At 41.1% G+C, this 25675-nt stretch overlaps 1 protein-coding gene across 5 annotated transcripts in view; it reads left to right on the top strand.

Annotated features, from left to right (window-relative positions):
- Positions 1–25225, top strand: part of TBC1D5 (TBC1 domain family member 5) — an 802157-nt gene extending 776932 nt beyond the window's left edge. For 4 of the 5 annotated variants that reach the window (XM_077491382.1, XM_077491385.1, XM_077491384.1 and 1 more), the window contains 2 exons: positions 3012–3194; positions 23520–25225. In XM_077491382.1, coding sequence (XP_077347508.1) covers positions 3012–3194; positions 23520–23822 — 486 coding nt within the window. In that variant the 3' untranslated portion in view covers positions 23823–25225. Of the gene's footprint in view, positions 1–3011; positions 3195–5210; positions 5296–23519 lie in introns of all 5 variants that reach the window. The other variant, XM_077491386.1, reaches the window with a different exon arrangement.
- The last annotated feature ends 450 nt before the right edge of the window (positions 25226–25675 follow it).

The raw sequence follows: 25675 nt of genomic DNA, 5'->3' as shown, positions 1-25675 counted from the left end.
GCAGCAGTATAGGTCCTCAGGTCTGATTGCACCGTACTTTTGTTGGTGTCCCCTCCCCTCAGATAGCATTGCTCTGGAGCATCCCATACAGTAATTACTATGGCTCTGTGTCCCATGATGTACGATAAAGAAAATAGTATTTTTATAACAGCTTACCTGTAAAAATCCATTTCTTGGCATACATCACGGGACACAGAGGTCACTCCCCTCTTTAATACATGTATATTGCTTTGCTACAAAACTGAGGTACTCCCAGTAAAGGGAGGGGTTATATAACGTTCCTGTCTAGGGTGTGCCAGTGTCTATCACCTAAAGGTGCCTATATAACCCATACAGTAATTACTGTGCCTCTGTGTCCCTTGATGTACTCCAAAAAAAGGATATTACAGGTAAACTATTATAAAAATCGTATTATACCAAGAAAACCAGGCATCTCTGTGATGATCACATATGCTGGTATTGGGGTAGGTACATATCCACCTCTCTTCTGGTAAAATTTACACTCTGTCTTCTGATCAGGCATTGCTGGCAGTCAATCAGAAGATGAGAGTGGGTCTGGAATGCACATCCTCTCCTTAAGGAACGACACTGCTGTGATACAGTAGATAAAATGACAAGGGAACATATCATGCTTGTGCCCCATTCATAAAGCATTGCTGAACATTTTTAGAGGACACAAAGGGGGGATTTCATTAACCACTTAAGCCCCTGACCATTTTGCTGGCCAAAGACCAAAACACATTTTGCTATTCGGCACTGCATCGCATTAACTGAAAATTACGCACTCGTGCGACATGGCTCCCAAACAAAATTGACGTCGACTTTTTCCCACAAATAGAGCTTTCTTTTGGTGGTATTTGATCAACTCTGCGTTTTTATTTTTTGCGCTATAAACAAAAAAAGAGCGACAATTTTGGAAAAAACGCATTATTTTTTACTTTTTGCTATAATAAATATCCCCAAAAAATATATGAAAGAAACTATTTTTTTCCTCAGTTTAGGCCGATATGTATTCTTCTACATATTTTTGGTAAAAAAAAAAATCACAATAAGCATTTATTGATTGGTTTGCGCAAAAGTTATAGCATCTACAAAATAGGGGTTTGTTTTATGGCATTTTTATTAATATTTTTTTTTTTACTAGTAATGGGGGCTATCTGCGATTTTTATCATGACTACGACATTATGGCAGACACGTCGGACAATTTTGACACATTTTTGGGACCATTGTCATTTTTACAGTGATTGGTGCTATAAAATTGCATTGATTACTGTAAAAAGGACACTGGCAGTGAAGGGGTTAACCATTAGGGAGCTAGGGAGGGGTAAGTGTGTCCTGGGGAGTGATTCTAACTGTTAGGGGGCTTGGCTACAAATGACACTTCACTGATCATAGCTCCCGATCACAGGGAGCTATGATCAGTGACGGTGTAACTTGGCAGAACAGGGAGCTGCTTGTTTACATTAGCATCTCCCTATTCTTCAGTTCTGTGAGAGGAACGCGGGTATCCAATCGGCGATCGAGTCCGCAGGACCCGCGATACAACTTGCGGAGCTCCCGGCAGGGTCGCGCTTGTGACCACACGGGGACAAATTCAAAGGGACGTACCTGTACGCCCATTTGCTCAGCCGTGCCATTCTGCCGAGGTAAATGTACATGCGGCAGTCAGCAAGTGGTTAAAACTGCAAAATCTGGTGCAGCTCTGCATAGAAACCAGTCAGCTTCCAGGTTTTATTGTCAAGCTTAATTGAACAAGCTGAAGTTAGATGCTAACCACCAGATTCTGAGTGTTCCAGTTTTAGTTAATCTCCACTAAGGCTGGATTCACACCTATGCAGTTTTAGTGCATTTTGCAATTTTTCACAGTCCATTTAACATGGTTTCCTATGGAACATGTTCTGTAGTGCAAATCTGCAAAATGCAAAAAGCACTAAAAATGCATAGGTGTGAATCAGGCCTTAGGGTCGGTTTATAAATCAGGCAAGATTCAAACATTTTCTATTTGAAATCAATTGGAAAAATGTGCGAATCCTGTGTTTAAATGTATTATGTAATTTGTTATGTGAACATTGCGTGAGGACATATAAAAAGGCCCTTCTGAACATTCTAGGAGCACATACCTTATAAGAAATCAAACCATGTTATGTATTCTTTTTTTTCTTTTTTTTATGTAAAAGAAGATATTTTTGGAGGCCACTTCACACTTCAACCTACTTCACATTGTCAGATTTCAGTAATTCCACTTTTTCCTGCCCCCAAATGTCAGCCCCAAATTCTTTGTACATTCCTGTAAAATCTTGAAGCTGAGCTTAATTATCAGGTTTCAAACATATTATGAAAAACATAATAACAGTATAAAGATGGACTTCTACTTAGATTACAAGCTAATTGATGTTATTGCTGGAGCACGGAAGATTGGCAGTATATTCCAAAAGGTTGGATCGCCACTTGGAAATTACTTGGGTATTGTATAGAGTGAAAATGAGCTTTATGAACAGGATCTAGCACACAGCTGAATGTGTTAATTTTTTAATGAAAATGTCTGCATATGGACCTTATATGTATGCAGGATCAATATTTTAACAAGTCACCTTTCCCAAACTTCATTTGGGAGGTTATCTAAAACAGTATCCATTTCTGTCCTGAAATTCTGAATTTGTTCCGTATATGATGGGTTGTCTAGCCATAAATTAATAGTTTTCATGCTGTGTTAATCAGCAAAAACATACATCCAGCTGCCATTTCTATCACATTTAATTACCATATTACATATATCTGCTGACAGCCTGACCTTATGGTCGAGGAAGGATTGATTGAGCTTTTATCTATATTTGCTTTTTACGCTATATACAGTATTTCATTGGGCAGTTGGTGGCATACTTTGCTGGTACATGTTTAAATGCAAATGTAGGGAAGTGTGCCGTGCTAGGCCAGAGAAGGCTTTGTATAACACATGTGTGTAAGAGGGTCTGATAAGAATGTAGAAGTGAGCCATGTTATCTACCACCAGGTAAAGGACATTTTAAAAGGATCGCTAAGGTTCAACCAAAGCCTCCTTGAAGCTGAAGAGAATGAGGAGATAACCATCACAGATGATCACTATTGCTCTAACCTACAAAGAAAAGATGAAGGTGATGGCCTTACCAAGGAGATGCAGGAAGCTCAATGCCATAAGAAAGTACACTTGCTTGAGGTAACTTCAGTTTCACTAAATACAATTATGTTAATTTGTTTTAATACTAGTGCAGAACACCGTCTCATAAATGTTAATGGATTCTGCAGCACACAACCTTCTTCTAAAATATAAAAGAAAATGCATACTATAATATATAAATAGATGATATAGCATCACTGTTCTATTTCCCTCTGTGCAGAAGGAGGTGCATGTAACATACAGCAAAAATCAGAGATTGTATAGATGATTCCCTGTCTGCCTTTGTCTCCCAACCTCTGCAGTGGCCACTGGAGGCAAAGGGCTCCTCCTTAACCACACTCCTAAGCAACTGGAGTGAAAGAGGGCAGAGCCTGCCACCAGCACAACATGACATACCTGTCCATCAGATCATGCCCCCTCTTAGGGTTAAATATCTGAACGAGGGCCGTGTGTGTCTTCTTCTTCCCTACCCTTTCTGGATGATGGTCCCGCCTGTGTGGACCTGGGCACTACACGTCTTCCCTTTTCGCTCTGCTGTGATGCCACACAGGCTCTACACCAACCCTAGGACCCTGTAATGTGCTGCTAGTAAATCCTGGTGTCTGCTTCCTCGCTTAAAGATGTGGCCTCCTTGTGTGTACTCTGAGCTGCTGCCAGGTGCACAGAACCTGTACACATGTGACTCTTCTGCATTGTTAGTATCACCAGTGTGTTTCCCCTCTTGCAGTGTGCTACCTGCATGGGATTAAGATAAGGCCAAGCCACACAGGACCTTCTTGCTGGTTTTCCCCTGTGATGTGCTACCTTTGTGTACCTGCTGAGTTAAAGCCAGGCTACACCAGAGCTTCCTGTTGTGTTCCACTCCTTTGATGTGCTATCTGCATGAATCTGAATTAATCCAGGCCACACAAGGATCATGTGATCTGCTAGATATGATTATTGGCCTGTTGTGTTTCTACCTGTGATGGGCTACTTGTGTTGAGACCAGACCACACAAGATCCCCACCTTTCCCAGGACCCTGTGATCTCACATCAGAGGCTTCCTGCTATGCTTCATCCCCCAAAGTCCCCCCCCCCCCAACCTCTCCCCCTGGTGAAGCCTGGCCTCTGTGCATTTTGATCTGCAACACCCTCAAACCTGGAAGCCTTCTCTACCACCCTTGCTATACCCTTGTGCTGGTTTCCCCTTGCTGTGCATGGATGTCTGCCCTGTGACCCTGGACTCATCTTTGGGTTTGTTTTCTCCTTGCTGTGCCGCCGATCTTAACCCTCTCTGTTTAAAATTGCTGCCCTGTGCCCCCTGGACTTATCTCCTTGCTGTTCTATATTGCTGCCTGTGACTGCATACTGGATTACCTTTAGCTACACCTTCGTCTGCTATCTCTGTGACTCGGAACTTATTCCTGCCATTCAGGGCTGGGCCGGGACAAAAAATTGGGCCCAGACTTCATCCAGACAGGCCCACTTTAATTTTGCAAACACGTACAAAAACAGTAAATAAACAATACGCAATTGTGCAAAAAACATAAGTAAAAACATTCCACTGTATGTATAAACAGCTTCTTTTTTTTTAAACTCTTTACTTAAAGAACAAGATGCATTCCAACATTACAGACAACTTTAGAATGGCATTTGTAAGTTGTAGAAAAGGTATTGGGTATAGGACAGAACATATATCTGTCCTCCATGTTTTACAACGTTTATTCTTCTGTATGATAATGTGTTAACTGAAAAAATACTCTAACTCTATCCTCACTCACCTCTTTTATTATTTCACTTATTCTCCTCTGTATTTTTCTCCTACTTACATCACTGCGTGAAGTGGGAGGGCTAACGTCATCATGCAGGAAAATTGCTACAGCCTCATTGGCTGGAATTTCAGCAATGCAACGGCGCTGAGGCTGAACTGAGGTGATGGGCAGTGTGGTTGACAGGTCTCTCCCATGCCTGCCGGCCAGACAGCCCCTCCCGAACCCCCCCTTGACTGGCTGGCCGGCCAACCCCGATGGTCACCCTTTACTGGCCATTAGCCGTTCTACTTTATTTCTCTTATAGGCAGTACAGCGGTGCTCAGGAATAGGCACGGACCATGCTGTGGCGGACAATTACCAAAGTACAGACCTTAGTGAAGGACACCAAGGTACATTTCAAATTAAAACCATAAAAAAACACTCTGTCTACCTTCTGGCCTAATTCTACGAGTACAAATAAGTGTGAATGATAACACAAAAGCATTTCTTTCACTCATGGTTAGTGTTTGGTTGAAGCCATGTATTATCAATCAACTGTGTCTTCTCTTTTTTAAATCATAATGGCAACAGAAACTACCCAAATTACCCTGATCAAAAGTTTACATACCCTAGTGATTTTGGCCTGATAACATGCACACAAGTTGACACAAAGGAGTTTGAATGGCTAAATGTAACCATCCTCACCTGTGATCTGTTTGCTTGTATTTAGTGTGTGTGTATAAAAGGTCAATGAGTTTCTGAACTCCTGACAGACCTTTGCATCTTTCATCCAGTGCTGCACTGACATTTCTAGATTCTGAATCATAGGGAAAGCAAAGGAATCGTCAAAGGATCTGCGGGAAAAGGTAGTTGAACTGTATAAAACAGGAAAGGGATATAAAAAGATATCCAAGGAGGATGCCAATCAGCAGTGTTCAAACTCTAATAAAGAAGTGGAAAATTAGAGGTTCTGTTGAAACCAAAGCAGGGTCAGGTAGACTAACTAAAATTTCAGCCAAAACTGCCAGGTAATTTGTTCGGGATGCAAAGAAAACCCCACAAATAACTTAAAATACAGAACTCTCTGGAAACGTGGTGTGGCTGTTTCAAGATGCACAATAAGGAGGCACTTGAAGAAAGATGGTCTGCATGGTCAAAAGCCATTACTATACAAATGCCACTTACAATACACCAAACAGCACAGAGACAAGCCTCAAACCTTCTGGCACAAAGTTATTTGTTGTGATGACACCAAAATTGAGCTTTTTGGCCACAACCATAAACTCTGCATTTGGAGAGGAGTCAACAAGGCCCAAGAAATGTAAAGGTGCAACTAGGGTGGCTAAGATAGAATAGGAAAGACACATAGCAGAGGAGAGCAAATTCTTTAAGTATATAAACAGTAAATAATGGAGGGTAAACCATATTGGCCCCATAAAGAATGAGGAAGGAAATCTGGTTACAAAGGATGGGGAAATGGCGAAGGTATTGAATTTCTTCTTCTTCTCAGTATTTACGAAGGAATTGGGTTTCAGTAACCAAAACTGCAGTGTTTATTATTATTATTACCATTATTATTATATAGGATTTATATAGCGCCGACAGTTTACACAGCACTTTACAACATTAGGGCAGACAGTACAATTACAATACAATTCATATGGGAGGAGGTAATGAGGGAACTAGAGAGCAGGAGGTCTTGGGAGGAATGAAGAGGGTGATTAGGTTGGTATTTTGAGACTAGGCTAGTGATGTGGCTGGGGACAGAGTTGTGGATGGCTTTGTAACTTATTGTTAGTATTTTGAATTTAATTCATTGGGCGATTGGCAGAGAGGGGTAGCAAACACTGTGCGGTTTGTAAGGTGGATGAGTCTGGCAGCAGCATTCATGATGGACTGAAGGGAGGATACTCTATTTAAAGGTAATCTAATGAGGAGGGAGTTGCAGTAGTCAAGGCGAGAGATAAGCAGGGAGTGAATCAGGAGCTTTGTGGTTTCATTGGTTAGAAAGGGACATAGTTTAGAGCTGTTGCAGAGGTTGAGGCGGCAAGCTTTGGAAAGTGATTGGATGTGGAGCAGAAAGGAGAGTTCAGAGTCCAGGATAACACCTAGCATGCTGACATGTGGGGATGGGTGGATGATTGATGCCATTGCTCTTGACAGATAAGTCAGGGGAAGAGGCATCTGGGGTAGGAAATATTATAAGCATGGTTTTGGACACGTTGAGTTTGAGGAAGTGGTGTCAGATCCATACAGATATGTTTGTTAGTAAGTTAGTGATGTGTGAGGAGACTGATGGAGTCAGTTGAGGGGTGGAGAGATAGATTTGTGTGTTTCGTCAGCATAGAAATTATATTGAAAGCCGTGAGAGGCTATCAGCTGACCCAGGGAAGAGGTGTAGATTGAAAATAAAAGAGGTCCAAGAACAGAACCTTGGAAGACCCCGACAGAAGGGAAGAGGAGTGCAGGAAGTAGAATTGTAAGTGACACTGAAGGTGCATTGGGAAAGGTAGGATGAGAGCCACTGAAGAGCACAGTCACAGAGACCAAGGAAGTAAAGTTTTTTTATGAGGAGGGGGGGGCGTCAACCGTGTCAAAGGCAGCTGAAAGTTCCGGAAGTAGGATTACAAGATAGTGTCCGTTGGTTTTTGCAGTTAGGTAATTTGTGAGTTTTAAAAGGGCAGTTTCTGTGGAGTGTTGAGGGTGAAATACAGATTGAAGAGAATGACTTACAGACCAGTTAGCCTAACATCAATAGTATGCAAGCTCCAGGAGGGGATAAGGAACTATACACAAGATTTTAGTAAAAAAAAATGGTTTAATTAGTAGTAATCAGCATGGATTCATGAAGAATCGTTCTTGCCAAATCAATTGATTAACCTTCTATGAGGAGGTGAGCTGCCATCTAGATAAAGGAAGGCCGGTAGACGTGCTGTATCTGGGTTTTGCAAAAGCATTTGACACAGTTCCCCATAAACGTTTACTGTACAAAATAAGGTTTGTTGGCATGGACCATAGGGTGAGTACATGGATTGAAAACTGACTATAAGGATGAGTTCAGAGGGTAGTGATAAATGGGAGTACTCAGAATGGTCAGTGGTGGAAAGTGGGGTCCCCCAGGGTTCTGTGCTGGGACCATTCCTATTTAATTTGTTCATAAACGACCTGGAGGATGGGATAAACTGTTCAATCTCTGTATTTGCGGACGATACTAAGCTAAGCAGGGCAATAACTTCTTAGCAGGATGTGGAAACTTTGCAAGAAGATCTTAACAAATTAATGGGGTGGTCAACTACATGGCAAATGAGGTTTATTGTGGAAAAATTTTAAATAATGCATTTGGGTGGCAAAAATATGAATGCAATCTACTCACTAGGGGGGAGAACCTCTAGGGGAATCTAGGATGGAAAAGGACCTGGGAGTCCTAGTAGATGACAGGCTCAGCAATGGCATGCAATGCCAAGCTGCGGCTAACAAAGCAAGCAGAATATTGACATGCATTAAAAAGGGATTAACTAAGAGATAAAGCTATAATTCTCCCTCTCTACAAGACTCTGGTCCAGCCTCACCTGGAGTATGCTGTCCAGCTCTAGGCACCAGTTCTCAGGAAGAATGTTCTGGAAATGGAATGAGTACAGAGAATGGCAACAAAGCTAATAAAGGGACTGGAGGAAATTTGTTATGAAGAAAGGTTTGAAAGCACTGAACTTATTCTCTCTGGAGAAAGAGACGCTTGAGAAGGGATATGATTTCAATTTACAAATACCACGCTGGTGACCCCACAATAGGGATAAAACCTTTCAGCAGAAGGGAGTTTATTAAGACACATGGCCACTCATTAAAATTGAAATTAGATTTAACCTTAAACTGCGTAGAGGGTTCTTTACTGTAAGAGCGACAAGGATGTGAAATTCCCTTCCACAGGCAGTGGTTTCAGCGGGGAGCATCGATTGTTTCAAAAAACTTTTAGATAAGCACCTGAATGACCACAACATACAAGGATATACAATGTAATACTGACATATAATCACACAGATCGGTTGAGCTTGATGGACTTGTGTTTTTTTTCAACCTCACCTACTATATAACTATATGTAACTATAAGGCCCGGTTCACACCGCTGCGGGGGGAGATCCGGATGTGATTCGCACAGCAAATCACATCCGATCTCCGTAGCGATGCGAGTTCAGCCATACAGATAGTATGGCTGAATTCGCAGCGCTCCCGCAGCAAACTCGCACGGGACCCTTTTTTGGGTCCGCAACAGAATCGGATCGCATGGGGGTTCACACCATGCGATCCGATTCCTGTGCGAGTCGGCAGATCGCACTGCGATATGCTGACGGATCTGGGGGTGTCATTAACATAACATTGACACTCCCAGCCGTCCGCATAGGGCAGTGTGAACTGCCGGCGGGAGGTGTGCGATGTGGGTAAACGCCGCGGATTCGCGGCGTTCCCGCATCGCTATAGTGTGAACCCGGCCTAATAAGCAAACACAATGTACTTAAGCTGATAATACACAAACAATTCAAAATTATTTTGTCTTCATTGAATACACCCCTTTTTCTTCCCATTATAAATATATTCCAAGAAAAGAACAAGAGAAACCCAAGGATCTAGGGTTGTAAAGTAAAGCCCTGTACAGACTATGAGTTTTTTTTAGTTTAACCAGATGCATTGGACAAAAAAAAACTTGTCAGCTCCGGTCGGAGCCACTGTACTAACAATATAAGATAACTCTGGCTATAGTGGGGGAAGTGCCATCATCCTTATTATATTAACGAAAAATAAAAACCTCTAGAGGTGGGACTGTATATGCACTAAATAGATGTCAAATTATTAAAAATATAATTTATTGGTACAAAAAGGATTAAAAACTTTGTAGAACATACAGAGAATCATACAAATGTATAAGTGCAAAATGATCATAAAAAGGTAAAGACACCTTTTTATGATCACTATAAATGATATTTTTAATAATTTGACGTCTATTTAGTGCCTATACAGTCCCACCTCTAGAGGGTTTTTTTTCTTCTGTACTAACTATGCAAAGTTAATATAGCGATTTCCCCTGCTGAGCTGTTGTGTTCTGACAGGGGGTGCCCTCACTCCCTTGCCAGAACACTGATCAGTGCTCTCTGCCATTGGCTGAGAGCACTGATTGGGAGTCGGTCAGATGCTGATTTTCCAGCATGCTTGTCGAACAGAAGCTGGCTAAACTTCTTTCGGGCAGGGTGGCATACACACAGGCCGAATATCAGCTGTTTTTCTTGAACCAGACAATGTCTCCCAACATTCAGCTCATGTGTACGGGGCTTTAGGTAGGGAGCAAATAGGGAAGATGATCATGGAAGAGGAAAAGCAGCCAATGCAACTGAGGATATTAAATATCAGTAATTAGGACCAATAAGCAAAGGACCAAACTAATGAAGGGTAGGAGGGGGTCTGTCATTAAACAATGGGCTGATGAGGTTAAGAAGAAAAGAGGAAGGCTATTGTTGCAGTGAGAATGTCTAAGAGGTTATGTACTTGGAGTTTTTTCATTGATCAATGTTGGTTGGATGGTTTTTGAGTCATTTTCACTGTGATGGTGTATCCAAGTTGCCCAAATCTCATAAAATTTGTCATATTTGAGAAGCACCAGCACTCAACCTCCATAATGGGTTTTCCACTAGTAACCCATTTAGCAATGGTTGGGGACTGAAGCCTTTTTGAGAAGACTGTAATAAGGCTTTTGACACATTAAGAATATATGGTAATATACTTTTACTATAAATGTTTATAGGCCTAGACATGTTATTAAGAAGGTACCCTATAATAGGGTCCCTGAGTTCTTATGTTGATAGAACATCTCTGAGACAATTGAAGTATCTTGTTCATTTGATGGGCAGATAAGGTACATCCAATTTCTCTTTCTCATTCCTTATGATAATACAGTTCAGATTCTTAAGAAGAGAATATATGTTTCAGCTTCTGCTACACAGAGAGTTTCAAAGAGGGACAACAAATTCACGAATCTTGTGAGTGGGAAACATTTGGTAACAAAATTGACTAAATGTGTATATCTCCAGTGATCCTATGGAAATTGTCAAAACCGCTGTCTCCGGTTATTCATGGGTTGAAGTATCCCAAGTCGTGAATTTGAAATAGCGGATCTCTGTCTGCGCCCCTCAAATGGAAGAAAGCTAGGGATGCATCGGGGTCAAACAACAGAAAGGCCCTAAGGATAATTGGTGGAGAGGGGTAAGAAGACAAGGTGCAAAATTTGTTAAAGTGGTCCCAGATCTTTAAAGTACGGTGTGTCCAAGGAGATGTAAATTCTGTGAAACCTTGGTGTTGTAGACCCATGTTGCATGAGCTTGATTTTTGCCTGCCAGGGTTTTTTCAAGAGGCTCTTATAATTTGTCGTGTACCTTACATAGTTACATAGTAAGGTTGAATAAAGACACCAGTCCATCCAGTTCAACCTGAGTGAGTGTCTACAATTGTCCCTATCCCTGTACATTGTATACTCACATTGGTCCCTACCCTCAAGGAGCCCACAATCCTAGGTCCCCATTCATATACTAGCGCCAATTTTGGACTGAAGCCAATTAACCTACCAACATGTCTTTGGAGTGTGGGAGGAAACAGGAGTACCCAGAGGAAACCCACACAGGCACAGGGAGAACATGCAAACTCCAGGCAGATAGTGTCATGGTTGGGATTCAAACCAGCAACCCTTTTTACTGCTAGGCAAGAGTGCTAACCACTACACCACTTTGCCATCTTATAATAACAAATATAAATAATGGGCATTACTTCTGCTTTATAGTATAAAGCAATATATGGTAGGCCTGACCCTCCATCGGATTTGGTAAGGATAGATCTTGCTAATTTTTTAAGACCAGATGAACAGCCGGAAAGAGTTATGTAGATGGGAAAATAATTCCTTTGGGAGCCTGATGCGTATCATTTGAAGCAGATATAAAATTCTAGGCAGGATATTCCTGTTGAGCCATGTAACGCAGGTTTTTTTCCCAGCTGGGAATGTCAAAAAAGAGGAGAGTAGGGATTCAAAGTTACGAGCATACAATGAGTTTAAATGTGGGGTCCGATTAATGCCAAGATATTTCAAGGGTTGGTACTTCCAGGCAAATGGAAAGGAAGCTTGTAAAGTAGTAGCTAGACTAGGCACCATGATAATGGGAAGATTTTCAGATTTAGTATAGTTTATGTTAAAATTTTATGGAGGTTAAACTAGGTCAGTTCTGACATCATATTTTTAACAGTAATTTGAGGATTTGAAATATAGAATAGAATGTCATCCACATAAGCAGAGAGCTTATGTTTGGTATAACCAATTTGTATACCAGCATAGTGCTTTATGTTTTAATTTTTTTGGATTCATACTGAGATGTTTTTGTATGTTATATATGTTTGTCGAGAAATATAGAATAAGAAAAAGTAGATCTGAGGACAAAAAAAAATCCCTTTCCACATTTGATGAGAATACAAAGCAGGACAGAGTGATGACATTATGTGGGCGGTCTGCCCTTGTAAGCTTTAAAAAAAGACATTTGTGTGAGTCTTAAATGACAGTATCAGGAGAGAAAAAAAGGGGTTACACAACAGTGTAAGGGCTAGTTTACACTTGCTTCAAAACAAGGCTTTGGACATGCTTTGTTAAAGCTCTCTGAATGCCAGTCAAAGCCTGTCACTAAATAAAATGAATAGCTTACAGTCCTGTTTACACTTTGCATTTGCTTTGCTTTTCTTGGCTTCTCTTTGAAAATTATACCCCATGTTGCTTTAGTGGTGCTTCAAAGTATCTTCAAAGCCTCCATAGAACCCTATAACAAAGCTCGCTTGAAGCACCTACTGCTTTTGAGAGGCTTTTTTGTTTTTTATAATATACTTTGTTAAAAATTTTCAGCAGAAACATTGAGTACAGACATGTATAGAAGTAGATAGATGTAGGAGGCAGGCCCTTGACACAATCAGAAGTCTGTAAAAACATAGCAAAGTAAATAAAATTAGCCTGCAGGCAATACAAGAACTGTAAGTAACATAGGTGATAAGACTTGGACCTGGTATCCAGGGTTCCCATGTTAGTTATAAGAGAAACTTAGATCAGACTATGCTAGTCCTCTCCTTCCCCTCATGCATCTCCCCACTTCAGCCCTGTTTGGGTTAGGGAAGGGGGGAGACACTCATGAGAGGGGGTTGAATAGGAGGATGCACATCCGATAGATAGAAACCTTAGATGTTCAGAAGTTCTTAGATAGTATTTCCAGGGTGTGCTCTGAGGATGAAGATAGTCACTGGTGGGAGAAGTTAGAGAAGTACACCTGCAGGTCAGTCTGTGGGTCCTTATGTGTCTTTATTAAGGGGAGCTGATGGGATAGCTGAAGATAGGTACCCAAGTTTTTTGTGAGGAAGAGTCTTAGTGATGAATGGTAACCATTTGAGCTGTAGGCGGGAAGATGTGTTGGAGGAAGACAGATCAGTATCGCGTTTTTCCTTGCGCAGGAGGGTTATGAGGTCTTGGTGGATATCTGATATAGTGGGAGGGATAGCAGAGGATCAATGTTTGAGAACGTCTGTAATGATTAAGGAAATGTCGTACTGATTAAGCACACTTGGAGTGTGTGAAATGCATCTACCAGCTTCCTGTCAACACTTTGGGATGTTCTGAATAAGAGAATTTTTATCAAGTACAGAGTGTGGCCATTTCTTCTTTTGATTATATGTGGAGGCAAGCCAAGGTGGGCACCTGTTCAGATCATCAGGCTTTCAAAACCTCATCTGGAGCAGCGAGTCTTCTTGTTTGGATATCCAGCACGTTTGGCCCACATAAAGCATGTTGACAACCATGCCTTGTTTCGCTGAGTGATGACTTGTTGTGCTGTCGATTTGTTTGGAAAGACAAATGTTAGGTCACCGAATAGCAAAGGGAAGAGATCTTTTGTTGGGGAGCACCCGTGACTGTTGAGGCAAAGTGTTCAACTTGGTCCCAGAAGGAAGCAATGTGGGAGCATAGCCAGAGTCTATGGAGTAGAGATGGCTTATCCTGTCTGCATAATGGTCAGAGGCGTTTATGTGGTTGTTGCGGAGAAGGCAGATGTGGTATGTAGGCCTGATGCATAATTTTGCACTGTTGTTCGCGCCAGAACTGGTTGGTGGCTAGGGTACAAGGGGAGTTGAAACCAGCTGGGATGCGGTTCACGGCTTTCAGGGAGTTTAGTTCTTTATTCCATGCAGCTACTGAGGTGGATGGGAGAGCCATACAGAGGCGTATATTTAGAGATGTGTATAAAATCTGAAATTTTGTACTGATGTTTGTCCAGAAGGGTGTCCAGGAATTTGGTGTGGAATCTTTGAAGTCTGTTTGGACATAAGCTCGAGATGTGTTGAACTGCTTGGTGGATATATAAGAAATTATGTTGCAGCAGTTTAAAGTGCTATAACATTTGAGAAATAGGTATTGCAGAGCTTGTGGTTGGATCAAAAAGCTGTACAGAGTGTGAAAGATTTTGGGTGGTCCACTGGGTGTAGCCCACATGTTGGTTAGGGTTCTGGAAGGAGGGTTTTAGATTCTGTCTAGTCTTGTGCCAGGCAACCACAGTATCTTGTATTAGCAGATTCTGTCTTGTGTCGGTGTGAGGGAATAGAAGGTAGCTTACAGTGCAGTAGGGCAGGTAGACTGTATGGGCATGCCATTTGGGTTTACACCTCATAGTTGGTGTATTTGGAGCTTTGTGAGATCCAGTCCATACATTCTTCCCCCTCACTTCTCGGGAGAAATTGTTTGTGCATAGCAATACGGGGCAAGGCCTATGCCATAGAAAGCTTGCTAGAGCTTTATATAGTTTTTGTAGGTCGCTGTGTCAAAACACTATAGGAATGGTTTGGAGAGGGTATAAGAGTCTGGCAAAACAAACCATTTTAAATAAATGGCATCTCCGGGGAAGCAAGATGGGGAAGTCCATCCATGTCTCCAGTTCACGCATGATATTTGAGATCACTGGTGGAAAATTAAGGTGGTATAAAGAAGAGGGTGTTTTCCCAATGTTGATACCGAGATAGGTGATGTGGGTTTATGCATCTGAAAAAATTGAATGTCTGGCCCAGGATGGGGTCCTGGTGTGGAGAAGAGGAAGAATTTCACTTTTGGAGAAATTGATGCGCAGACCCAAGTAACTTCTGAATCGTGTGAAAGGTTCTTGGATAGTGACCATATAAGAGGCTGGGTTGGAAGTGAAGAAGAGAATGTCATCTGCGAAGAGTGCTAGTCGCAGATTTTGTTGGCCTATTTGCACTGCATGTAAGGTTGGGTGAGGAAGAATGTGGTGGGAAAAAGTATCTAGGGCAAGATTAAAAAGAAGCGGGCCAAGGGGGCACCCCTGCCTAGTGCCTTTGTGTAGTTTGAAAGATTTGGAAATGAGGCCACGTGCTACAATGTTTGCTTTGGGGTCTGCGTACATAGTAGAAATTAGATGAATAAAGGGGCCAGAAAAGCCAAAACTTTGTAGTACCATTGACAACCAGGTAAAACTGATGTTGTCAAAGACCTTTTCCATTTCAAGGGAAATGATGGCAATATCGCTCTCGGGGTTGGTCTTTGCATATTCGAGGACTGTGAGTACTTTCCATATGTTGGACAAAGCGTAGCAGCCATGGGTGAAGCATGCCTGTGCGAGGTGTATTGGGGTAGGCATAATTTTGGCTAGTCTGTTGACCATAACTTTAGACAGGATTTTAGGATCCAAGTTTAAAAGGGAAATTGCTCTGTAAGAGCCAGGCTCTGTAGGATCCTTACCCTTCTTGGCTATCAATGTTATGTAGGCTTGGTCACCCCCTTCAAAAATCTCCTGGTAGACTGTAGCTAGGGAAGGAACCAATGTTTGTGCCATCAATTTATAAAACTCAGGAGTGTACCCAGTAGGGCCTCGCAACTCAGCTTTACTGGCGTCCCAGTATAAGTTAGGACGAGTGCTATAGGCTGCATTTGTTAATTCATATCTCAACCAGGCCTCCTGCAGCACTTTTTGGCGGTTGGGTTATGGGCTAGATACTGGGGAAAACGCCAAGTTTTTGCTGGGGTGATAGGCCGTAGTCCCGTATTTGAACTGAGACAGGGCTTGGTCTGAGCTAGCTATCTCGTGAATAAGAGTTCCTGACGTGCAGGGTAATAGAGCGGAGTTGCAGAATAGATAATCGATTCTGGATAAAGTGTGGTGGGGGGATGAATAAAGGTAAAGTATCTGCCTTTGGCGTTCGCTAGGCACCAAAGATCGATGAGCTGTAGGGCCTCAGTGAAGGAAAATAATGATGTGGCTAGAGTTTGTGGGTGAGGATTGAATGTAGGCTTTGCCGTGGATTTGTCTTCCTGCACTCACATACCTGAGTTTAGATCTCCTCCTGCAATGAGAGGAAGATGTAGGTATGGGGCTAGATGCATAGAGACTGGCTGAAAAAGAGTGGGGGAGTTGGGGGCATAGACATTGGTCACTACTAGATCCCTGGTCGCAATACGAAGGTGTAGGGTCAAAAGAACAAAACGGTAAAACAGTATTAATAAATGTAAAGCAGACCAGTATAATAACCTGAGTTATCTAAAATTACTGATGGACGAAAAGTGGCTTAGAGATCCAAAGCAGCTGGGTTGTGTTGTGAACTGAAGGCCCAATAGGTTAGTCGTGCTTAGTCAAGCCAGAGTTATCTGAGTACCGAAACCTCTTGGGGGGATCTTTGCGAGGTCTCCGTTGTTTCCATTGGGGGTAGCTCTTGGTGAATGTGCAGATGCGATTTTAGATAGGAAGCTGCATCCTCTGGGTGGGAAAAGGATTTGGATTCTCCTGAGTGAGTCAGAAGATAGCTGGGTATGCCAGAGTAAAAAGAATTGGCATTGCGGAAGGATTTTAGGAGGGTCACTCTATCAGTGTAGTTGAGATAGTGCATAATGATTGGGCGAGGGGAGCGTCTGTCATTTGAAGGGGCTCCTATATGATGTGCCCTCTCTACTGTACATGGTGAGGTGATCCCAAGGGCTGCAGGGATGCGCACAGAACATAGTTCTGACAGGGATTCAGAATTGTATAACTAAGGGAGGCCGATTACACGTAGATTATTTCAGCGAGACTGATTTTCCAAATCGGCGAGCGTTTCCAAAATATAGTGCTGGGTTTGGGCGGTCTGGTGAGCTCTGGGCCTCATATTACAGTTCTGATATTCGGTTCTCTGCCTCAGTGATTCTGCCTGCCTGTTCCCTGATCTCCCTCTTGAGCTAATCAGTTCTCATGCCTATAGCTCTATCCAATGCTGCTGTGATTGTGGGGGAGAGCAGAGCAGCCATTGCCTTGGCAATCCTGCCATATTGATCTTCCAGCTGCCACACTAGTAGGGGCAGTGAGGACAGGCTGCATGGCTGCATTTACATCCATGGCGTTGGCAGTTTTGGGCTGCAGAGAGCTGGGGGAGAGATACTGATGCTGCAGCTTGTGGAGAGCCCGCACCACCCTGTATTAGGTATCGCTCAATGCCCTGGTACTTGGGGAGCATGTTGGAGGCAGGAGAGAACCAGGAAGGCTATGCCTGGGAGATGGGTGCTGGTTTTACAAGCTGTCCATACAAGAGCCGCCGTCTTACACTCCTATTCCATGTGGTGCTGGAACCGGAAGTCTTAAGAGGCCAGACTGCGGTTTCAGTTACAGGTATAAAATGCTAACGTGAATCAGCCTAGGCCTCCTACACCTCTTAGGTTATCCAGCAGACTTCTCCCCTACATAGATCCTTGCTGTTTTCTGCCCTCCTCGGAATGTTGGATGTTAATATTCATACTGTTGAATTCTCTGTAATTTAAAATAAAAGTAATATTCAACATGGACAGAAGCTCACCCTTACTATAGCTGTGGCAAGGTCACAGACCTGGCAATGCAGGTGAAAAATTACAACGTTTGTATGATGATACACAGAAAGTAGAACTTACAAATTTAAAAGAAAAAAAGAACACAATCAAGCACTTGTCAAATGCATACAACAAAAATGCAATGTCAATGTTTAAAGTGGTTGTATACCTCTCATTGTCACTTTTGCCCATAGGTAAGCCTATAATAGGGCTTACCTATAGGTATTGTAAATATGTCCTAAACGTGCACTGTTTAGGAGATAGTTACCTTGTATTGCTCCGATGATGTCATAGGCGCATGCGTTGTAAAGAAAGGGCCCTCCGTGTCATTTCTTCACTAGCAAGTGCCGTGACTGATGGCTCCCACGACCATGTGCTGGAGTGACGTTACGTGACTCCGGCCAGTCACAGAGCCAGAGTCCGCAGCCCCGGAAGGAATAGGGAGCGACGAAGAATGCGGCCACCAGCAGGGACAGCGTGGGCTTCTTTTGCAGGCAAGGACCACATAATGGGCTAGTATTAGTTAATATGTAAAGTTTTACAAAAATGCAATTTATTCTTAAATATCTCTATGCAGTTGTAAATATAAACATAAATAACTATGGTTAGGGAGCAAAATATCTAAACCACTCTGAGAATAACACACAAAAGAGATATACTATTAGAGGAAATATACTCTATATACTAATTAGAGGAGATATACTGTATAAACTATTAGAGGAGATATATATATATATATATATATATATATATATATATATATATATACTATTAAAGAGTGAATCTGATAAATATCATCAGACTCAGAGATCACATTTTTTTAATTAAAAAAACAAAGTCTTCCTTCAAAAATGTAAATTTTAAGAACGTTCGTCCGATTTTCTAATCATTAGTGGGGTCAAATCGACGTCCATTTTCAACCACAGTGACGGGAAAATTTGGAAATAATAGCAAACTTCTTGGTCAAAGGAATTTTCATTTTACATTCATTTTAAAAACAAGTGAAAATTTCAAACAACATTCTTTCATTCAGCGAATGTACAAAGATTTTTCATCTGAAAATTGATCAGTGTGGCCTGCATAAGGACACACACCTATGCAGTTTGCTTTTGATCTGTTTTAGTTTTTGCAGTGCGTTTTGATTTTTGTGCACGTGATTTTTCTGGCAATTTGCTTTTTTGTATTTTTTTTTGGCCAATTTGTTGTTGGGCAGATAGAAAACACAAATTTCTGCTAAAATGCATTACGTGCTTTTCTGCAGCTTCTCCATTGAAGTATATTAAACCATTTTGCATTAAAAAAAAGTCCCTGGCCCTTTCCAAATACTTAACGGCTGAAAAAAGCATAGATGTGAATGTGTCCCATAGGAAACCATGTAAATGAACTGTGGTGTGTTTCTGCAAAAAGCACCATAAAATACATAGATGAGAACCAGGTCTAAGACGTTTAGTAACATAATGGGGTTAAAAAAACTAAAATTAACCCTTTATAGTACAAAAAAAAGCAGATAATCACTACTGTAAGGGGTTCATTTTTTAACTGTAGAACTGTGAAAGTAATATTTACAGTAGTGATTTGCTATTTTTGTACTATAAAGGGCTAATTTTAGTTTTTTTTTTAACCCCATTATGTTACTGGCCAATTAATCGATTCTGAAAATAGTAATCGATTAATTTCATAATCGATTAGTTGGCGATTAATTGTTTAGTTTCAGCCCTAGTTTACTTCCTCTTTAGAGCCCAACTACAGCCAAAACTTTTGTTTTTGGATATAATTAGAAGGTTTAGAGCCTGTACCATATATTTATTTCTGTCTTAGTCCCTGATGGGGAGATTTTCTCTCACTTAGTGACAGGGCAAAAAAAAGTGCTGGAAAATCTCTCCAATCAGTACACCGATAAAAACAAAGAATACATTTTTAATAGAGTGAGGAAGAGTTGAAACCTCTGAGAGTGTTTTTAATGTTGCCTTCCTGTCCTGTTGAATGGCGCTTCCTTTTTTTTTTTCTTTATTTAATGAAAGACAGTGGTTAACAATCTGGGTGTACAGCAGTAATACTGACAAGACAACTGAGACACAGCTGAGGGTTCAAAGAGAGGTCAATAAACATATTCTAACAGGTAGGGATAAGAAGGTCGTAGACCTCGAATCATGATAGCATGACCGAAAGACTGAATTCAATTATTGAATAAATGGAGGAAAATCTCTATGTATACGAGACAAGGTTTCCATGCTGGCTGGTTGTCTGCCAGATCCAAACCCTTTGCCCTCCAATAGAAAAAAAAAAGAAAAACATGTTTTTCTTTGAAATGTAGTTATGAGAAACTGCTAGTAAAGATGGAAAGAAAAAGGTAACAGAAGAAAAAAAGGAGAGAAGGAGGGGTAGTAGGGTGAGAGGGGGAGGGGATGCACCAGGGAGGAGAGGGGCTAGATTCTGAAGTGGATAGCTAGATAACAAAGATAAACGGTCATCAAGAAAAAGAAGCAGTCGGCAACTCCATAACATCAAGGGTATTTATTGTAAAACCTTCACAGTGAGTACAGTTTGCTGCTGACTGTACTCACTGTGAAGGTTTTACAATAAATCCGTTTGATCTTGCCGGCTGCTTCTTTTTCTTGATGACCGTTTGTCTATGGGTGTGTGGGAGGACACCTCGGCTTGGACACCCTGACTGCAAACTTCCAAAGTAAGACTTTGTTTTCCACTGTTCTGAGCCATACAATCGTTGATCAAATCATTAGATAACAAATAATGCACTAGGTTGAGCCCCGTGGACCAGGGTCTGGAGGAGGGACAGCGCTACCCAGGAGGTGTCCTCTATCCGGGGAGCATATAAAATTATGGTAAGCGGCAGAGCTGAAGATAATCAACCACGATAACAAAACCTCTGCTCTGTCGCGCTGCATTTAGTAAATGTCCAGTGAGGGATGATTTGTACTGCAAAAGCTGGATATTATTAAGATGGAACACATAGCTCATGGAGTGAGTGCCCAGTTTCACCAACGTAATCTTGAGGAATAGCTGGCATACTTGGTCCAAAAAGGAGTGAATTTTTGAACAGGACCAAAAGATGTGCAAGTAGGAGTCTTCTTCTTGTCCGTATCTCCAACATAGGCTAGACGAGTGTGAGAAAATTTTGTGTAGAGTCATTGGGGACTCTATACCAATGACATAAAATCTTATAGCCCTACCCCTGAAATTTATTAGCGAAGGAGGACTTCTGTGAAAGCAAGATGGCTCGATCCACTTGGCCAGCAGAGAAACTACACAATTTAGATAGGAGGTGAGGGACATAAGACTTGTCTAAACATGTCTTCAATGGGGTAGGGTCACACAAGGCACCATATTTAGCAGTAGTGGACTTTTGGAAATGGTAGATCTGGTAGGCTCCCATTCTATACACAAAAAAAGTTTTGGCAGGATTTAGTCTTTCAGAAACAACAGTAAATACAGGTTATGTTTAAAAAGCATTGTTAAACAATGTGCACTAAGACAATGGCACCATGAAGACAGAGTTCAGCAAGTTTTAATGTGTTTGGTATTGAGTAGTCCCTGATCTTCAACAATGGTAGCTGTCAAGAAGACATATGGCATTATGTATAAGGTCATTATCTGGTAGAGCCACTACAAGTTCCCCCTGTCATCATTCATTTAGTCAGCAGCAAAGGAGACTGGGTGAAAACATGCTTCATGTCATTGTAAATTCCTTAAATCTGAGAAGGGCTCAATATTTGACCTCTGACAAATCGACGTAAAAAAATATAGTATGTATACATTTGTCTGTGGCTTGTTATTTTCCCTTTTAATGCTAAACCACATCTGAATGTCTGTTCATTCCATGAGCTGTATGTCCCCAGATCCTTTGGGCAAACCTTTCATTTATCCTTGGATCAGCGCCATCATCACACAGCTGGATCTTGGCCAGTAAACCCTGTTAGAGGCTCTTCCAGCGTTAGCTGAAACATAAAATAAAAATAATTCAATGTGGTTTTCGTAAAGCCACACAATAATAAAATATGTTCTTTAATGGGGTATTTTAATGAGATTTTTCAACTTATTATTTTATGCATCTTCTGAAATTAGAAAAGCATGGGAAGCTTGTAGTATCATAAATTGGCCGTGTACTGTCTTAAAGGATTAGCATTCCTAAACAAAAATTAGCAGATATAAAAAGAAAGTTAACTAAAAACAGAAACATTAAGCTGTAGTATGTTTTAGTACATACATGCCTCTGCATCTTTTAGTATATGTCTAAAATACTTGAATGGAATCCAGACTATTTGCTGTAGACAGATCTGCAATAAGAAACTTGTGTTAATATATGGGTGATGAAACGCCACCAAGACAGAAACTCCCGCCAGTCTTGTGTCTACGCTTCCTTTACTTATTTTAGCAGATTCTCATCACAAAGGGTGCAGAATGCTGCCAGTGGGCTTGATGTAACTACCACCACACATAGGCATACAGTCCAAAATATAGTCACACTCCGAGATAGCCAGTACTTGACTCCAATTGCATCCATTAGGACCCTGGTGGTGTCATAAACTGCCATGTAGAATATAGTTTGATGCATATGCTGGATACCTTGAAATGCAGCTGTTTTTTCTTGATTTGTATGGCAGACAGAATTTTGCAGTTCAGCTGTCAGGGCCAGTGCTATAGAATTTCTGAGAGCAGTGTATCTAGACGAGAGCATTCAAACAGTAATTATTGTATTAAACACCACCTACTTTACCAAAGGTTTGGAGGTCCAGGTGTGGCTAGAACCTAGATCTAACCCTTCTGGCTAACACCAGATTTGCCATATTGCCATTCCAAGTCTAAAGATGGGGTGATGTTTAGGAAGAGTCTTAATAAGAAAATCCATATACAGTATAAATGAAAGAACATATAGCAGCCAGTGTGACATTCCAGTTGTATTGTTATTAGTAAATGATTTCTGTGGTGGGTCTCACTGGGCTCATCCAGTTTCTAGTCATGGCCCATACAACTTTAGCATCATCATGCTGCCATAAAAATAGAAACATTCCCTGCTATCTAGTACATAAACAAAAAAGGTTAATGTCCGTGAGTGCCATTATAAACATTTCAGCCTTACTTCTTCCATATCACAAAGGAGGAAATACCAATGACTGCACTTAACAGCAACATCTAAACAAGCCCAGATCTCATTTCAATGCATGCAAACAAAACACTAACACAGTACGGTTAAATAGCAGATATTAATACAGCTTGGAAAGCTGTTCACATATTCTGTATTCTAAATCTGAGAAACCAGTTAGGTTTTTGGTTTCTTGTGTATGAATCTTGATTCTCCTTAAGATCCCCATAATATATCCATTTCAGCTTTCTAGTCAATAATGTGAGTAGGCACTGCTGTGTCACAGAATTCATAGAAGTGCTGAGAAGAGGAGTTTCAGGAGATGGGGAATCACTGCTTGCAGGCAGAAAGGTACCATGGGATATGTAGTCCTTAAAAATGAAAAGTAAACTGCAGAGGAGAAGTCACAAAGCATGCAGAGAATCCAGGAAGTTCTGGAAAGAGATGGCCAGCATACAGGCAGCACTCGCTATATGAACTGAGATTTTTCAAGTACACTTATATTGGATTATCCGAAAAAAACATTGTGTGTATTGCAATTACAATGCTAATATTATAAAATGAAAATGTATCCTATGATCATACATCTCATTTAAAATGTTCTCCTCTAACATGTAGCACTTGTTCATTCCCTTTTTTAGGCAGAGTGTGACGATTCTGGAAGTACTGAGAGCCGGCAATCGGATGATTATATCCTGATCTCTAAGGAGGGTGAAACTGGTAGCTGCAATGCAGGCTCAGGGTCTGCAACGAAGGAGCAATTGCAGAAACATAGAGGTCCATCAGACAAGAAACCAGCAGCTCCATCCAATCCACTAACCTTCCCGGACCCTCTAATGGGTGGACACCTTTCCTCTGGCAATCTAAGTTCCAGTCCGGATGATGACAGCAGCAACAACAGCAAGGATTCTGACTTCACTATTGTTAGCCCACTAGACATTTAACGGTTCTGCTCGTTTTCTTTCTTTTTATAAGATACTTTGTAATATAGGGGATGCCCTTCATGTATTATAATATATGTAGGGAGTAGTTTTGTTATGTGTGAACAGGAAGAACTGTCACATCCTGTTCATTTATGCAAGCCATTATGCAGAGCACAAATAATAGACATTACAGAGACTATAGCCATTGTCATAATTGCCTTACATGTATACTTAATACTACGGTACTGTATGCCTGCTGCTGTCTTTATGGATGGCCTAGCTTCTTTTACTGAAATAAGACTTGGTAGGGTGTGGCGCCTTCCACTGGCATTGCTAGCTGGAGCTAATTATAATTCAAGATGCCAAACAAAAGATTAAAGTGATGCCCATTGTTAACTAGGCAGTACCATGTTGCTACCCCCACTTCCTTTATAAGCAACAGTGGCAACCTCAACCTACTGTTGTAACAGATTGACATCTGACCAGTTACACAAATCATTGACCACATTTGTTTTTAAATGATTGTGCCACAATATCAAATTTTAAAAGTAGGTGGTGCTGGAATTGAACTTTAGTAAAATGGTTTTCAGTGCTGTAGTAGATCACTGGCATCAAGAACCAAAAAAGCTCTGTGCGAATATAAACACTGAACATTAGAATGGCTAGAGATGAGTGTACTTTGTGTAAAACTTTCTTATTTGTCCCCATTCCATTGTGCTACTGGTCTTTGCTTCTTTTAACCCAGATGTTGGGATTTTCCCCATAACCTTCTACTACCCAGTACCTAGTGTAGCCTTAGACACAACCCAGAAAGTACATGGACTTTACAGTAAATCTGGGCTTTGACAAAGTACAGCAGAGAAATATCTTTATTTTAATGCTGACCACAAAACTTTTGTTCTATTTGCTCTCCCAAAACGTTGATCACCTATGGAAGTGACGTGATATATTCAGTACTTCCAAGCATGTGACTCATTAGCCTTCCTCCCATGTGTTAGAGCTGGCGCTAGTTTTTGCCACTGAGGCATATAGTACTGTCAAATAGGGCTGGTTAGAGAGGCCCAGTGTTGCATCCTAGAGCTTTCTTAGAGCTTGTTTTCTTCACTCCCATGAGCCAACAGAGGAGTTTGGGGGAACAAAGAGAAAACAAGAATAAGTAGCTGCTGGGGTTTGCAATAAAATGGGCATGTTGCTTAACCCTGCATGGGTTCACTTTAATCCATTGAAACGACAGAACCAGGGAACAGAGCTGAACAATGTTACACAATGCCCTCCGTTTTCCACCTCTCTACCATTTCTTGCCCTTTAATTAAGCCAGAATATGACAAATGGTTTTTGATGAAATGCTACTGATATATTATCTGATGTTGTGATGCCAACACAAGCCTATATTGATAACTAATAAAAAGACATCTCAAACCTTATTGCATTGCGTGCCTTCTACTATTTTAGTAGTAGTTCTTTTCACCTAAACACTAAAGGAAGTTTAGATTATCCCACTGTGTGTAATAAGCAGCATTAAAATTTAATTTTAGAGGTGGTTTATTGGGTAGTTTTTTTTTTTAAATGATCCAGACAGCGTAATAGCAGACCATTTGCTCAGGAGCTATGTGTCTGGGTTTCAAAAGTGCTGTCTAAATGGGACCGGTTATTACTGAAACTGTTAACACTATCAAGAATCTGGTTACAGATCAGAAGAAATGTGTCTGTAATGTTTTACTTTTTTTTTTTTTTCAGCTGGAACATTTATCTGTTTACACCACAGCTGAGAATTCCCATTCTTTAATTAATTTGCATGAAGATTTAGGCTTTAGAGTTTAAACTAGAACTGGGCAACAGCTGATCATGTTGAAGCTTATGTCTGGTTCAGTTGT

This window comes from Lithobates pipiens, unplaced genomic scaffold (genome assembly GCF_037356315.1).
Source record: "Lithobates pipiens isolate NorthernLeopardFrog02 unplaced genomic scaffold, aLitPip1_a1.2 Scaffold_19, whole genome shotgun sequence".
In the NCBI taxonomy this organism is placed as follows: Eukaryota; Metazoa; Chordata; class Amphibia; order Anura; family Ranidae; genus Lithobates; species Lithobates pipiens.
Note: the sequence above shows the minus strand (reverse complement) of the source record. Positions and strands in the feature narration are given on the sequence as shown.